Below are 16,703 nucleotides of genomic sequence, written 5' to 3'. Positions count from 1 at the left end.
TAACCAACACATTGAGTCTTTCTAACAACCTCTGAGGTGCGTACCATTTCACAGAGGAGGAAACTAAGGCACAAAGTTATTAAGGAACCTGCTCAAAACCACTCTACTAAATAGTGGGCTGAGATTCAAACGCAGACAGCCTGGCTGTGGAGTTCAGGCTCTCAACAATCTGCTGTTCATCCTGGGAATGGTTTCCAAATTCTGGAAATGGCAAAGTCCCCCCAAGGGAGACTTTCTACGGTGATAAAGGAGAAAACCGATAATTCTGGATTGAAGCCTTTGAATCTCAGATGGGCAGAATCCCAAAAGTAAGGCTCCAATCACTCAGGGACGGAGGTCTCTTCCTGTGACTGCCTTGTGACTGGCAATGGCTGTCCTGCTGATGACTCCTCCATACCTGAAGTTGACAAAGGAACTGGGGTGCGCAGGTTCTGCCCTGTCAGGTCTGCCAAGTACCACAGAGGCTTGTCATGCCGACAAGCCCCAACCCAGGCCCAGCCCATGGGGGCCCTCCCCAAGACACAGACATACCCACGCTATTCCCCGTTCACTCAGGGTTCTGCCTCTGGAGCAAGAACACGCCCCCATCTAAAGGCAGGCCTGGTGTACTAAGTACCTGACCTCACTCTCTGGTTTATTAGAACCCTTTCCACCAGAACCCCTCTGGGCTGCTTCCCCTGCTCCCTTCCCCAAACTCCCATGGCCCCTCCACAGCTCAGTCTACCCTCCTGAAGCAGGAGGACCCAAGGTATTGGCTTGGCCTCTGGACCAGCCTGGACCAAGGGTGAAATTTCCATGGCTCCAAGAGCCACTGCCCTTTGTCGCCTCTGAGCCTTTCTTCATGCCTTCTCCTCAGACATGAACAGCACTGAGGCCAGACTGGCTCTGCCCCAGCTCTGTGCAGGAGGAGGAAAGGGAGCCAAGCACAGGTGTCCTGGAGCCACCAGCCCAAAGATCTCTCTGCTACCTGAATGCTGCAAAAAGGCAAGCAGACACCAGTTTAGATGCAATTTTTTTTCACTTTTGTCAGCGAAAGAAGTCAGAGATTTCAAACAAACAAACAAACAAACAAAACTAACCCGCCTCCCCCCCCACACCCCCCCCCCCCCCCAAACACACACTTTGTTTTTCAACAGACAGGCCAGGTCCTGCCAGGCCTTATTCACCACTAAATGCCCTAAGGCCACCGCCACCTCCACCCTATCCCCACCCCCACTGGTTCTGGAGCCCTGTGAGCAGCAGGAAGCTGTCCTCTGGCTTCGGGCTTTAGACTAGAGCTCCAGCCCAGGCAGGAGTCATGGCACTAGTGCCAGAGCACAACCTTCCTGGCCTGGTCCACGCTCACCACGTGGCTCCCAGAGTAGCACCAGGCCACAGCGTTGACAGCAGTGCTGAGGAGAGGAGAGGAGAGGGGAGGGGAGGGGAGGGGAGGGGAGGGGAGGAGAGGGGAGGCAGGCTTCAGGGAGGCATCAGGAGCCAGGCCTGCAGGCTGGGCTCCACTCCTCATTATGGGATGCTGGCAGCTTGAGGCTCCCTCCGAGCCTGCTGCCTCACCTATAAAGTGGGCTCACGGGGCTGTGGTGAAGATGGACCCACGTGCACATGGGAAAGCACCTTGTGAACAAGAAGGGCTCTGGGGGGTGGAAAGTGTGGGACAAGGACTAGGGCCTCCAGGGTCCCAAACATGTCAGAACCTGTCACTGGCTTAGCAGCAGTGGGGCCAGGATGGCACTGGCCCTGGGCAGGTGGTAGCTATGCTCACCAGTGGGGTCCCCGTAGACTGCCCTCCAGCTTCCCAGTGTCCACATCCCAGACATAAAGGGCTCCATCCCAGGAACCTGCCAGTGCGTAGCTTCTATCTGGACTGCAGCAGAACAAGCAAGAGATGATCAGAGGTAATGACACAGACACTGACAGACGTGATCAGATGGGGCACACTCTGGCACAGGCATGTGCTCTCACAGACATACCTGAACACGGCTTTGGTCCAGTCAGAACCGCACTTGAAGCCATCAGCCCTAAAGACAGACAAGATCAGGGTTAGAACGAATGTGGCTGCCAATCCCTGCCCTTGGCCAGGAGCTTCAAGAGCTTCCTCTGTCCATCAAGGGCTTGGGCACCTCAGCGGGCCCTGGTCCAGAAGGCCCTCCAGGAAGGGTCCCCCGCTGACAGGTCCAGAAGGACCCTTAACAAGGGCTGAGAGACCCAGCTGCCCCAGCCCAAGCCACAGTGTCCATGGGCACGAGGCAGGTACCTGAATACTTGGCGGATATTGCTGACACGAAGGTCAATGACCTTAAGTGTGTTATCTCGGGAACAGCTAAGCAGATGCAACTGGTCATGGCTGAGGTTCAGGGAGGTGACCCGACCCTGCACAGGAATGACCTGGGTGCAGCAGGGGCCCCTAAGGAGCAAAGACAAAAGCATGGATGAGAAGCAGCCCACCCAGGCCACTCCTTGCAGGTTAACAGAGTCCAGAAGTGCCCCATTGTCATATCACTGGGGGCCAGGGCTGACACTGACTAATCTCCCTTCTCCCACTGCAGCCAGCCCCTCCAACAAAATCTTAGGCAGCCTTTGACTCAAAGCTGGGGGCCTCGAAACCCCTGGGTCACTAAAATAAGTACTGGAGGGAAAACCATGAGAGTTGCCTTTAATTGTGTGAAAGAGAGCAAGGGGGTTCACGCGGCAGTCACCATACACCAGGAAGGAGGAGCTTCAGGCATGCCTGGCACTGGCTCCAGCACTGGCTTTTATAAACCATCCAAGCCCAGTGTTGAGCTCTCAGATTTAAAAAACAACGAAAACTTTTGTTCCCTTTGATTAAAAAGCGGTAACTAAGTGGAAAGGGGGCTTGGTTGGCAAGGCCCAGGCAGAGTCCAGCAGTCGGACCAAGAGCCACTAAAACGGTGGCACAGGTCCCCAGGGGCAGTGGAGCTTTCAAGGGGCCAAACCCAGCACAGACAGGCCACCACAGCCTCCATGGCTCCATGTCCAAAGAAAGGAAAGAGAACACAAGATGCCTGTCCCATGCCTCGACCACCCACAGCCCATGCCCATCACCTGCTGTCCCAGAACCGGATCTTCTGGTCATTGTGGCCACTAATGATTACATGGTCCCCACACACCACATCATTACAGTACGAAAGGACATTGATGGTCCTGGAGCCTGGGGACCAAGGATTAGAGCCCTAGCCTCAGAAAAGGGTTGTTGGAAGCCCAGAAGCCCCAGAGAGGTAGTATCCTCCCCAAATTAGAACCCAGATCCTCTGCTTCCCAGCCCAAAGCCTGAAGTCACCAAGAAACCAGGCAGAAAAAAAAGCACTGATGGGCGATAGAGAAGGACAGGCCTTGGGAGGTTTCACCCCAAATGCCCGTGAATCTTGGAGCCACTCCCAGAGAAAGGCTGAAGTATTCTTGACCCGGCCTGGGGGTGCCAGCAGGTAGGGAGGGAGAGGAAAGGGCTGGACCTCACAGTAGGCGCGGCCGAGGTCCCACTCCTTCACTGTCCGGTCTCGGCTCCCAGTCACCGCCTGGTGCCTTGTTAGCTTGAATTTGGCAGCCGTCACCTTGTCTGTGTGTCCAGACAGTGTCTCCTGCCCCCACATCCCAGGTATGGATCAAGGGGATGGCCAAGACTCCATAACACCTCCCCCGGGGTCCAAGGTATGACCCCTGAACCCCAGGTTGCTTCCTCAGTCACGCCTTACCTTGGACTGTGCCTCCCCGACCTTCCAGAGCTGGGCAGCCTGATTGTAAGTAGCTGCCAATATCTGGGAGCCCTGGAGAGATGGAAGGGGAAGGGAAAGGCCCTGAACTTGGGCCCTGACAGAAGTAAAATCCCTCAAGCCAGATAGCCTCAGAGCTTCCCACAGCCCAGGTCACCCAGGCAGGCAGAGTAGCTTCCAGGCCCAGGGAAGATTTGTGTAGCAGCCAGGACTGGTTCTGGGACATCCATGATGTTCCCTTATGTCCCAGAGCCCCCACCTGCTCAGTGTGGAGATGGGCAGGGGGGCACACACAACAGGCATTCCATGCCACTGAGGCAAAGGTCCCTCACCGAAGGGTCAAAGTCCACGCTGGTGATGCTGCCACCAGCTCCTTCAAGGGTCTGGTTGGCCTCCAGACGACCTAGGGGGACCGGGAAAAGGACAGGTGAAGTGGGGTCACTAACCTCATGAAAAGGGAGGAGCTGGGAAGATCAGTCTCTCCCAAGTTAGAGAACAAAACTCTGGGGACCTGGGCTGGAGACTGCATCTCCCCCAAATTACCAGCAGGGGGCTCCAGGGAACAGCAGGGCTACAGAGGACCACAGACAAGGGACTGTCCCTAGGTCACACGGCAAGCCAGGGCCAAGACTTTCTCTAGGAAGTCTCCAGGAGCTAACTGTGACTCCTCAACACACCCGCCTCTACAAGCACAGGGTAAACAGCCAACACTCATCTCCTGAGTTCTAAGAGCTCAAGTGATACCAGAAGAGGAGGCCACTGGTGGGCCCCAGGGACCGGCTCCTCAAGGGCCCCTACAGGACCTAAGGATAAGGGACCCCCCACCTCCCCAAATAGGGACCATCTGAGCTCAGCCCTCCCCATCCTGCAGGCCTGGACCCCAAGAGCTGGGAGGCTTGGCCCAGAACTTTTGCCAAGGGGCCATTTGGCCACTGCTCTTAAGAATGTTACATGTGAGGAAACACAAACAGATCCAAGACCTTTGCCCACCAAGGAGCAAGTTGAGGGTGGGGTCTGGAGAGAAAGCACTAGGTTGGCCCACAGGGGAGGAACCCTCACCTCCCACAACGTTCCAGAGATGGATGAAGCGGTCAGCCCCTCCAGTGGCCAGGAGGCTGCTATTGGGGCCAAAACAAACAGCATTGACCTCGGAGAGGTGGGCATTCTATGGGAAAAAGAGACAGTGGTGGCCCTGGTCCTCACCCTACGTACCTCTTGGCACAGGCTCACAGGGTCCCTCTCACACGCACACACGCACACATCGGGTCTCATCAGCCCTGCAGCAGCCTCCCGCTACACATCCTCATACTCCCCTGCCTGGCCTCCTGCTCTCCCTCTCCAGTCCATGCCCCATTATAAAATGCTGAGAGACTTCTACTACAGGCTGGGGGAAGAAAGCTTGTGCTCCTGGTGAGGTGCCCAGCCTTGCTTCCCTGGCCTCCCTGGATGACCCCTGGAACCTACACTCTCTATGTCAGCACCCCGTGCATGTGGCCCAGCTCCTCCCTTACCAGCACATCCTGAACCTGGGTAGGAGGCTGGACGGCCACGCATACAGGGATGCTCTGGTATCGCTGTTCAGGAGCTCCTCCAACAGAGTGGCCTCTCCTCTTCTTGAAACTGGGTGGGGGGCAGGTGTCAGGAAGGCATTTGGCAAGGCCTTCTGACACGGGAGCCTCATACTCCTGAGGCAACAGCAATAGGAAGCAAACACGAATGGTGGCAAAACATGGCCCAGAGGTGCAGCGAGCTTGTTCCCAACGCAGTCTCTGACCCCAGGGGTCAGTGTGGAAATGAGAAGGGCAGAGAGTAGAGTTGATGGATGCAGAGGAACCTCAGGGCTGGGGTTTCAGTCTTAGCCTTGCTACCACTTGGCTCTGGAACTCAGAACAAGTCCTGACACATCTGAGCCTTTTCCTGAGTGATAGTTCCCATCCAGGCTCAGACTACAGATCTTGGTCCATGGACCACGGATGAGGGACAAAGCGTGGAGGACAGCCAGGCAAGGCCTGGAATGAGCTCAGGGAGAGGCAGCAGAGACTCACACAGACAGCTGGACAACACACGGACAGACAGACTGAGGCACATACACAGACCAAGCCTGGACGCCAGAAGCCTGACACAGGCCTCTAAGGGGCCCAACCCCTTCACTCACTCACACACACACACACACACACACACACACACACACACTTACTCCAGAAGCCCCTTCACCACATCCACACAGCGGGAGAGCGTCAAGGAGGTGGCGGAGGCAGACCTGGGGTAGAATCGAAAGAGATATGCTAAGGGACTGGCCAGTGAGTGTGCAGACAGCAGCCATTCATCCCTGCACTCTGCTGGGGACCCTGAGGCTCACAGCCACTCGAGCCTGGGACAAGAACTTGGTTCCTCCGAGACCAGGAGAATACGATGACCCGGAGCAGTCCCAGGAAGGTGGGGTCAGGGAGGGATGTGGCAATGAAGTCTCCCAAAGTTTCCACCATGATGGTAAGAACTGCCTCACCACCCAAATGCCCCCCCCCACAAAAAGTTCTGGGAAGGCTGAGCTGGGGCCTACGGGGGAAAGGGTGAAGGTACCCTGAGGCTGGGATACCACAAGGCTGGAACTACCGGGGGTGGTAAAACCTAAGCTTGCTGAGTGACCTCAAAAATGCCCACAAGAGGGGCACCTGGGTGGCTCACTCCGTTGAGCATCTGACTTCGCCTCAGGTCATGATCTCACAGTTTGTGAGTTCGAGCCCCACAGGGGCTCACTGCTGTCAACACAGAGCCTGCTCTTGATCCTCTGGCTCCTTCTCTCTTTTTGCCCCTCCCCTGCTAGTGCCCGCTCTCTCTCAAAAATTAAAAACAAACAAACATTAAAAATAATGCCCAGAAGAGGGTGTGTCCTGGGATGACTTGGCCCACAAAGGCTGCCAAGAACTTTCAGGACCAGCATTTCAAGCTCCTCCCCAAAGTTCTTTCACTGCCCCCAGGCATGGACACCAGTGATCTGCAAGGAAGGGCTGAAAGAGAAGCCTTCAGGCTGGGGAATGGAGCAAGGATGGGTGCGGGGGGGAGGGGGGGGGGGGGTGGGGAGGCAGTTTCAATGACAGATAAATGGAGACAAATGGGGGAGACTGAGGGGAGGGGCCCTCACGGACTGAAGCCCCAATCTGTGGGCTTCAGCAGTCCACGTGAGCTCACACCTATACATGCTCACATGTTCACACGTACTCCAATATGCTCCCCCAGGTGTGTACACACATGTGCTCTCACGTCCATGTGAGTACATGTGCTTATACACCTATGCCTACACACACGCCTGTGACAGCTGAGTCCTGGGCCTTCCCCACAGGCTCCCTCCTGGTGACACCCTTTCAGCAACCTGACACCCCACCCCCAGAGCTCTAGTCCTGAGAAGGAGAGAAAGAGGCGCTGGAGTCCCTAAGGCCGCAATGATCCTAAGAGACTCCAAGCACTGGAGGTCAGACCCGTCCTGGGAGGTGTGACCTGTACTGCGGCGTCTCCCCAAGCCCCTCTCAGCCCAAGAGGTGCCCCAAGGCCCTAGAAGAGACTCCAGAGTGGGGCCCGGCTCAGAGCTCTGGGACAGTCCTCACCTGAAGGGCCTCTTCCACTTCTCACCAGCCTCAGTCTCCAGGGATAGGGGCTCAGCAGCCAGGGTCACAGTCTCAGCCATCTCTCTGATCCCATCACCTACAGTCTTTGGACTCCTGGGAGAGGGGGTGAAACTCAGTAAGGCCAAGGGACCAGCCCCTCCCTGACCCGCCCCCCGCCCCGCCCCGGCGCCCAACACTGAAAGCAGTCTGTGCGGGCAGGCGTTTGGGCTTCTCAGACCACACGAGTCTGCACGTGTCCTGTGCGCTCAGTCTAGGTGGGAGCCTCTTGCGGACACGTGGGGGACAGGGTAGAATTGCAGGCAGAAGTCAGAGAAAAGAGCGCTTTAGAGCACGAGGGGAAGAGCGGGCTGCAAACCCTCGGCGGGCAGGACCTGGCGCACCCCGACTCTTACTCGCTGATGCTCACTGTCCGCTTGGCAGCCTTCTTTAGCTCCAGGGACATCCGCGCCTGCTTGGCCCTGCGGGAAGAAAAGCGTCCCGAGAGCCGGATCCCGCCCTGACGCGCCACGAGGCGGGGCAGTGAAGCTCGGACCATGCCCGCCCCCAAAGGAGCACGACGCTCGAGTCTCCGAGGGGCGGGGCCCGGCGCGCTCACCTCTCGTGGCGCTCATTGCGCAGGTTGCGCTCGGCGGCAGCGCGCGCCTTGCGCTGCACGAGCCACTCCAGCAGGTCACGTGCCTCCTCCTCGTGCCTACGCAGGGCCGCCTCCTGGAGCCCGGCTTGCGCGCGGAGCCCCTCGTACGCCGCCCGCTGCGCTACGTTCAGCGCCCGCTGCACGTCCAGGTGCCGGGTCTGCTGCGCCCGCGCCTCCTGCAGCTGCGCCACGCGGGCCTCCAGAGCCGCCAGCCTGGAGGAGGGGGTAAGGGAGAGACTCTCCGTCATCGCCCAGTGGGAGCGGGTCTCAGAGGCGGACGGACTTGCCCATGTCACGCGGTCAGGCTGGGAGCAAAGCCAAGACTCCAATCACGTCTCCCACTCAGGCCTGCCCTTCGGGGCCGCAGAGCCCAATACGTGGGGAAAGCCCTCGGGCCGTACTGGAGACACGCAGGGTCACCCCGTCCCCGGGCAGAGATGGCCCCGAGCCACCCAGAGATGGGCGCGGTCCCCCTCGCCCTGGCGGCGCCTCACCTGCTCTGCCGCTCCTCCAGCGTCGACTCCAGGGCGCCCAGGGCTGCCCTCTTCTCCACCACCTGGTAGGCCATCTGGGGGTGGTCGGGCCCGCAGTTGGGTGGGCGTGGGCGCCTCTGCAGGGCTCCCAACGTGCCCCCAGCACCTCCCCCAGTGGAGGCTGATGGGACAGACTCTGCTACTCTACCCACCCGCCCCCTAACTGAAAAGAAAGCAGAGGCTCAGATACGTTTAGGATCCTGCACAGGAACGCCCTACTGCTTTTGTGGAACAATGGAAGGGCCTTTAGGCTCTGGAGTTTCACCTGAGTTTCAGTCCTGGCAGTGCCACTTATTTTCTGTGTGACCCCGGGGTAGTCATTTAACCTCTCTGAACCTACTGTTTCCTCACCTGTAAAATGGGAATGATAGTGCTTACCTCACAGGGTAATATTAGGAGTAATATTTCAGGTAATAGTAAACGTTTATATGGCACGTGTGTCATGCCTTGTTCTGAGTACTATATATGTATTAACTCTCTTAATCACCATAACCACACCAGGTCCTGCCACTTTCCCCATATTACAGAAGAGGACATTGGCGCAGAGAGGTTTAGGATCTTGACAAAATTACACAGCTAAGCGGCAGAGCTGATGGGTGAACCCAGGCCACCTAACATTATGCTCCAAGTACAGGACAGATCTACAGAAAAGGCTCCAGGGATGTGGGCTCTGTTTCCCACTTCTCTAACCCCTGACCTACCCAACATAGATCCCTGAGAGCAACAAGGAGCCCTAAGCAGAGGCACAAAGGCAAGAACAAGAATAGACTCTGGGAGCACGGAGCCCAGACTGAATGCTGGAGCTGCCCCCAGCCCAAGAGTGGGGGTGAGGGTTACCTCATCCATACCCCTGCCTCATTCAAAACAGTCCTTCAAGCAAGAGCTGGAAAGCCACAGACAAAGCTCAAGTCCCACTTTTTTTTTAATATTTATTTTTTTAATATTTATTTATTTTTGAGAGAGAGAGAGAGACAGAAGCAGAGAGAGAGGGAGACACAGAATCTGAAGCAGGCTCCACGCTCTGAGCTGTCAACACAGAGCCCAACGCAGGGCTCAAACCCACAAATTGCAAGATCATGACCTGAGCCAAAGTTGGACGCTTAACCGACTGAGCCACCCAGGTGCCCCTTAAATATGTATTTGAGAGAGAGACAGAGAGAGAAAGAGAGAGAGAGAGAGAAAGAGAGAAAGAGAGAAAGAGAGAGAGAGAGAGAGAGAGAGAGAGAATGAGTGGGGGAGGGGCGGGGGGGGGGGCAGACAGAGGATCCAAAGTAGGCTCTGTGCTGACAGCAGTGAGCCTGATGTGGGGCTCAACCTCACAAATCATGAGATCATGACCTGAGCAGAAGTCAGATGCTCAACCAACTGAGCCACCCAGGCGCCCAGCTCAAGTTCCACTTTTTAGAGCTGAGGGGTCAGTGGGAAAGACGGACCTCAGGCGGAGCAGTTCCTACTAGGTGACACGAGGAACATAGGAAATAACTGAGGCTGGGGCCCTGGTTGCTAACCTGTTCCTGTGTTCTTTCTCACATGGGCCTGGTGAGGGATGAATTGAAGAACAAGGTTAGTGCTACTCACCTGCACTGACACATCTTCCTAAATGAGTGGTCCTGCATGTGCCTACTTTCCTAGCTGGCCCAATTTCTAACGTTTGTAATTCCTTTCAGCACTGAGCAGTCTGACCTCCACTTCTGCTTCCTCACCTGTCATTTTACTTTCATTAATGCTTTGTTATTCAATATTTTGGGGATGCTTTTCAAAATCCAAATAATACAGATGGAAAACAGATTAGTGGTTGACAGGCTAGGGATGGTTGGGGGAGAGGGTTGAGTTGTGAAAAACTCAAAAAGGATAGCAAGACAGAGATCTTTGTGGTCATTAAATTAGGCTGTATCTTGCACAAATCCACATAGGGAACAACATGACAAAGAAATATATGTACATTTCATACCAATATCAGTTTCCTCATTGTGTGTACTATAGTTACACAAGATGTAGCCAGTCTTTGCTACTTCCCATGAATCTATAATTACTTCCCCAAAAAAGTTAAAATAATGATTAATGCTTGTTGTGATATGTGAAACAGTACTAAGAATTACAGAAAAAGCCGCTCCCCATCCCCTGGCATATCCAGTGGGAACACACACTGGTGTGAGTCTGAGGAAGTGCCAGGGAGAGAGTGCTAAGGGCAAGACATTTGTGAAAGTGTCCCAGACAAAGGGGACCATAAGGTCAGAGATTGGAGAGTGGCAGGAAATGCAACAGGGGGCTAGAGAACTCCACTGGGAAGGCAGGCTAAAGGGTTCTAGAGGATATATACCAAACTGACAATGGGAGAGATAGTGAAGGGGGTTTCACTTCTTTATTCTATGGGCTTCTGTTTTCTTGAAATGTTTACAACGAGCATGTTTGTGTGTATTGTCTTTTTTTAAGGGAGATCTTTTTATTATTAAATATATCACTCTGTGCGCTGTGCAGAGAATGGATGGGCGTGCCAAGGGAGAGATCATCCAGGAAAGGATGAGGGTACTTGGGCCAAGCCAACAGAGACTTGGTGGATTTGAAGGTAGGATCAATGAGCTGGTGACTAGCTGACGATGGAGCGCTGGGAGAGACCAGAGGTCCCCCCTGAGTTTGCAGCCCAGTGACTGCCAGTTGGGGAGGGAGGGCTACCTCATCCATCATTTAGTTCACAAATATTCATTAGCATGGACTGTGGAGACAGACCCCAGGGATCAGTGGAAGCAAACCACAGGCGTCCCAAGGCCTTGGGGATCTCACAGCCCAGAAAGTGCCACAAATGTCAAGTTGCAACTACAACAGGGCTCTGAGGGAGAGGCTCTCACTGGGTTCCTAGCTCCATTCCCACACTAGTTGGGCAAGTAATGTGGCATGCTGTAACTGGGCATGTGTTTATGGCCTATCAGTTTCCTCCAATGTACTGGAAGCTCCATGGGGCCGGGTCTTGTTCTTATCCTGTGCCTGTGACAATATAACTATTGTCAATAAATCTTTGTTGAAAGAATGGATGGGGATCAGAGAAGGTGGATTCATGTGGAAGGGTGTTCAAATCCTGACTCCACTTCTCTAAGCCTGTTTCCTGCTCTAAAGTTGTAAACGAATAGCTGAAATAATGTTTTAGCCCAATGCCTGCAGGAGTCACCTCTCAATGTGCTGCTGGCCATATATTATGGGGGATATGGTGAGTCTAATTTTAGATGTGATGTCCAAAGACCAGCTGAACAAAGACTGTGGAGCTCATGAGAGAAGGCCAGGCTAGAGACAAGTCTGGGAATAAGCAAACAGAGAAAGTCTTTGAGGCCACAGGAGTCAGTGAACCCACCCTACCTCCAAGGAACACCCACATCTGTAGGGAGGAGGGAAGGAGACAAAGAAGGAAGCTTAGAAGTAACTGCTACAGAAATGAGAGGAAACCTGGATGGTGTGGTGAAACAGAAGACAAGAGACACCATAGGGTGGGGGCAGCAGTGTCAGGTGGAGGTAGCACACCCTGCCATGTGGAGGTGGACCACCTTACTCATTTGGTCTGCAAACTCCTGCTGTGCATCAGCAGGTGCTAGACCCTGGGGTTGGTGAGGCAAGCTGTGAACAGAGCAGGCAGGACGGTCTGGAAGGGGGAACAGAGGTCGTCTGGCCTTGCCTCATACTCCTCATACTCCTCTCTGAGCTCTACCTCACATCCTCTAGCTGCTGTTGAAGACCCGAACTGGGCTGCCAGAACCAAACTAGAGAGCACTCTGGCACCAGAGTTGGAGAATGTCCCTTGTTTGCTGGACCCCTTGGACCACCCAAAGTCCTGGATTGTGGCTCCACCCCATTCTCTCTCAGACCCCTGCCCAGCCTACCTCACCACAGACCAGCCGGAGCCCCTCCTCCTCCTCTTGCCACTTCATCCTCAGAGTGGTTGGTGAAGGGACTTGGTCTGAATCGGGCTCCGATTCCTCCTCCCTGTCAACCAATAAGAGTGGCATTCATTGTCCCTCCATTCACCCACAGGATGCACACAAAAAGCCTGAAACCAAAGCCATGAACTTTCACCTGCAGAGGGTGGAAGCCAGAAAGCCAGCAGAAGAAAGAGCAACTCTCCAAAAACTGGAACTACCCATGACTCCTCTGCTCTGGGATTTCCCCAGGCCTTGGGTTACCTAGCCAGGACCCTCCTCAAGAAGCACCTCCCATGGGGCACCTGGGTGGCTCTGTCAGGTAAGCATACAACTTCAGCTCAGCTCATGATCTTGTGATTCGTGAGTTCGAGCCCTGCATCAGGCTCTGTGCTGACAGCTCGAAGCCTGGAGCCTGCTTTGGATTCTGTGTCTCCCTCTTTCTCTGTCCCTCCCCTGTTCACACTCTGTCTCTCTCCCTCAAGAGTAAATAAATATTTTTTTTTAAAGTTTTTTTAAAACACCTCCAAACTCTGAGGCCCAGCCCATTCCTGGTTCTCATCTTCATTCCCCCTTTAGAATATGTAGCAAGACCCTACTCTCCCTTTGGAATATGTAGCAAAGACCCTTTCTGTCTGCATCAGGTAAGGGTAAGAAGACAAAAAGAGAAGAGGAGAAAAGGCAGGAGTGTGGGCGTGGAAAGGGAAGAGATGAGACAAATGCGGAGCTGGATTGAGCAGGGTGGTGGAGAAAGGCCATTCTAAGCAGCTGGCTTGGAAGAAGCCTCAAGAGTCCACTTCCTCCCTCCTCTGGGTAGCAGTTAAGGACCAATGAGGTGCCAGAGAGAATGAACCCAGGACAGGCAGTGGGGGCAGGACCCAGGCACAGGCAGCTCATCATAACCAGGTATACACATACACTCACCAGGGGCCCTGGTGGGTAGCAGGAGTAGCATCATTTGGCTCTGGCTGCAGCTTCTCTGAGATCCGGGCCAACAATTCAGCCTTCTCTAGGAGACGGTTATCTAGGGGTGCAAGAGGGTGAACCTGGGACAGAGACAGACACTTGCAACAGACTCCAGGCATACCTGGAGTCTGCATACCCAGAGATGCAGAATGAGGGAGGTGCTGACAGTCTGGGCGCTGCCCTTTGCCTGAGGGGTGTCTGTGTAGCTCTACCAGACCTTCAGCCCTGGCAGACCTTCCTTACAGCATCTGCCCACAGGCCCTCCCAGGAAACCTACTCTCCTGAGGACAGAGAAAGACAACCACCACTGGGGAAGTATATGGCTGGCCTCACTGCCCACTCAGGGTCCTGAGGGAAGGAAGGGGCCAGAGATTGATTCAGTCTTGCCCCAGAGCAAGGCTTTGCCCCAAAGAATGATGAAACACACCAAGCTCCACCTGCTAGTGGCCTTTGGTAAATTACTTCCCCTCCAGGGCCTCTTACTTTGTACACTAACAAACAGTCCTGTCTTTCCCACAGTTGGGGTAAGTAAGTTTCCTCCAGGCCAGAAGAGAAAGTCCTTGAACAATTATGTAGCAGACCTCCTTGAGTTTGGTAGTTTTTGCTACAGACCCTGGAATGTCTCCCTCTACCCCCACCACACTCACTTCCTCTTTCTCACCAGTTTCAGGGTAGGGTGGGGGTGGTAATCCCAGGTTTGGCTCCTCAGCAAATTTCCTTCACCCAGTCCCCTGCCTGTCACATTTAACTTAGGTCACTGGCCAATTCTTACACAAAACCCCAACCCAGCCCCCAGGGCACTGCACTGACTTCCCAGCAACTCTAAAGATGCTGTTTGCCTAATTTATGGGTGAGAAATTGGTGGTTTAAGGATATAACCCACCCAAGACCACAGAGAAGACTAGAGCTTCACTGTCTGATCTCAGCCCTCCAGAGTCACACAAATTGCAGCTGGAGGATGGGGAGGGAGGGGAGGCTCTTCCCTCAAGTTGGATGGTTCCATTGTCCATCAGAGCAGTGGAGAAGTGAGGCTGGCCTCACGTCCCTCAGGGAGAGGACCAGCAGCCTAGAAGGCTGCAGGGAAATCACCCAGGACAAAAGCAGCAAATTCAGTTTGGGGGAGCGGGGGGAGATGGTTAAGCAGCAGCTAAAATTAGGACCAGTGATGGAGCTGGAGGAATAGTGGTTGGACTTTCCACCCCAGACGTACAATCTTGAATGACCAGAGGCACTCACACAAATGTACACCTGTTCATCCTGGCTTGAACTGCCATACCCACTCCTGACCAGCGCCCCAGAAACACCTGTGAGAGTATGACTTCTTGGGTTCACCAGCAGCCAGTTCTCTCTAGAGGCTTCAGTTGCCTAAGCACAGAAGTGCTCCAAAAACCTGAGCCAGGATCACTTGTCAGTGGCAAAGCCTGGGACTCTGAGCTTCCTCCCTAAGAGATTCAGAGTTTAGAATCTCCAGCTACTCTGGAATTCTTTCACTGGGCCACAGGGACCAAATGAATTGACTTGGGTTGTACCCTGGGGACCGCACGGGAAAGGGAAGAAGCATAGAGACCCTAAAACACCCACACTCGCTAACGAAGCCATGCCCAGGAAGCCCAGCCTGGGGAGAGGCCGCCCCCTGAGGAGAGAGGAGGGCAGGAGCACCAGGAGGGAGCTCCGTCCAGGAAGGGGCTCTAAGCAGAACCTGGACTGGGAAGCGCGGGAATGCTGGCCAGGCAGAGGTGTAACGGACCGAAGGTCCGGCAGGGCCGAAGCTTTGGAGGCGAGAAGGCATTGCTGCACACGGGTGACAGCCCGAGGAGCCAGACAACACTCCGTCCGCGCCCGGAGCCCCATCCCCTCCACTGCCATCTTCCAAGCCCCCCGTGGCGCACTCACAGGCAGGCACCAGTTCCAGGAAGAGTGCCTTTTGCGTGCGGTCCCGCTGCCGAAGCTGCCGCACTATGTGGCGTTTCCAGGGGACACCGGGGGCGCCGGGCCCCTCCATGGCAGCTCCCGCGCCTGCACCGCGCGCACCTCCCGCGGAAGCAGGCGAAACCGGGGCGGGGCCTCGGGGGACTCCGTGACGTCAGGGGGCGGCAGCGGCGGGGAATCCCCGGATTGTACTAAGAGCGTCTGCTGGGGGGAGAAAGCAACGCTAATATGGGGGGAAGCCGCCCCCACCAGGGTCTACACCACCCGGATCGCACCAAAAATCCTCACCTACGTCGGGGCTCCCATTGCTGTCCGCGGCAATATGCGGTGATGGAAGTCGCGGGCTCTGGGCGGCTTCCCCCAGGCCTGTGGGCACACTCCCGGGCCGGGTCATTAACCCCTCCGCGCCTGGACCGAGTTCAGAAGTAACGGAAGATCGCCCACGGCCCGCCTGGACAAGCTGCCCTCTGAGCTAGAGACCCCTCATACTCGGACCCTGCCCTCGAGGTGCTCAAGATCTGTGAGGAGAGGCGACACGGACGTGAGGCGCACACAGCGTGACGGCGAGTTGCAGCACAGAGGAGGAAGGGACTGAAGGGAAGAGGCAATGCTCTCTGGGAAATGACCGCATTTGAGTTAGGACTGAGGGCTGAAATAGGTGTTGGCCAGAAGAGCGAAAAGGATTCCAGGCAGAGGGAAGAACAAGTACAGAGGTTCCATGATATAAAAAGTCCCAGGGGACAGAAACTCGTGGAAGGACAGGAGGCAGAAAAGCCCTTGTGGAGAGCAGGGCTTAGGGGCTCAGTTCTTCGCCCCGAAAAAATTGAGGTCCCTGAGAGTGAAAGGATGCAGCTGATTTCATCTGGCAAATCCCTCGCCCAGAAGGGAAAAGCATCTGACTTGAGGTTGCACAGGAGTGGGTGGCTAACCTGGCCAGCAGCCCAATGTCCTGCCTCAGGGCTCAACAGTTCGCTCCAGGGGCGACCTCTGGAAGAGTAGCAACGTCTCTTGCAGGTACACTTGACAGTGAATCATGGGTTGTAGGGAACTGTGATAAAACTGTCAGTCGCCCTGGTGGCTCAGTCGGTTGAGCATCCTACTCTTGATCTGGCTCAGGTCATGTCTCATGGTTCTTGAGCTCAAACCCCACGTAGGACTGACAGCCTGACAGTGCAGAACCTGCTTGGTATTCTCTTTCTCTCTCTCTCTCTCTCTCTCTCTCTCTCTCTCTCTCTCTGCCCCTCCCCTGCTTGCACAGGCATGCTCTCTCTCAAAATAAATACATAAACTTAAAAACAACAACAACAACAACAACAACAACAACAACAACAAACCTGTCTCCAGCAAGATCCCTGTCCAGAGCTCTGCAGACATATCTGGTGTGAAGA

General features: G+C 55.0%; 1 protein-coding gene across 5 annotated transcripts; it reads right to left on the bottom strand.

Moving 5' to 3' along the window:
• Positions 1-1,119: 1,119 nt before the first annotated feature.
• ATG16L2 (autophagy related 16 like 2) lies at positions 1,120-15,845 on the bottom strand. Of its 5 annotated transcripts, none has more exons than XM_060607685.3 (19): positions 15,604-15,844; positions 15,280-15,519; positions 13,345-13,444; positions 12,385-12,487; positions 8,480-8,553; positions 7,947-8,198; positions 7,744-7,809; positions 7,331-7,444; positions 5,926-5,988; positions 5,240-5,348; positions 4,788-4,893; positions 4,061-4,131; positions 3,711-3,782; positions 3,476-3,596; positions 3,064-3,169; positions 2,255-2,404; positions 1,971-2,018; positions 1,763-1,864; positions 1,120-1,391 (listed from the first exon to the last, which is right to left on the bottom strand). In XM_060607685.3, exons 2-19 carry the CDS (start codon positions 15,386-15,388, stop codon positions 1,304-1,306), a joined length of 1,854 nt encoding a protein of 617 aa, XP_060463668.1. In that variant the 5' UTR covers positions 15,389-15,519; positions 15,604-15,844; the 3' UTR covers positions 1,120-1,303. The 5 variants fall into 5 exon arrangements, with proteins under 5 accessions (XP_060463668.1, XP_060463667.1, XP_060463669.1 ...); XM_060607684.3 differs by having other exon boundaries at positions 15,280-15,516; XM_060607686.3 differs by lacking the exon at positions 15,604-15,844 and having other exon boundaries at positions 13,345-13,466; positions 15,280-15,392.
• Positions 15,846-16,703: the final 858 nt, after the last annotated feature.

The sequence above is a fragment of the Panthera onca genome, chromosome D1, assembly GCF_046562875.1.
Source record: "Panthera onca isolate mPanOnc1 chromosome D1, mPanOnc1 haplotype 2, whole genome shotgun sequence".
NCBI lineage: Eukaryota > Metazoa > Chordata > Mammalia > Carnivora > Felidae > Panthera > Panthera onca.
Note: the sequence above shows the minus strand (reverse complement) of the source record. Positions and strands in the feature narration are given on the sequence as shown.

Bases quoted from the DNA above. Each gene is read 5' to 3' on its own strand.
- ATG16L2 (XM_060607685.3), bottom strand. From the start codon at position 15,388: ATGGAGGGGCCCGGCGCCCCCGGTGTCCCCTGGAAACGCCACATAGTG. The intron at 13,445-15,279 runs GTGAGTGCGCCA...TTGCACCCCTAG, and splicing joins CCTGGAACTGGTGCCTGCCT to ATAACCGTCTCCTAGAGAAG. The intron at 5,349-5,925 runs GTAAGTGTGTGT...CCCCCCACCCAG, and splicing joins GTGGTGAAGGGGCTTCTGGA to TTTCAAGAAGAGGAGAGGCC.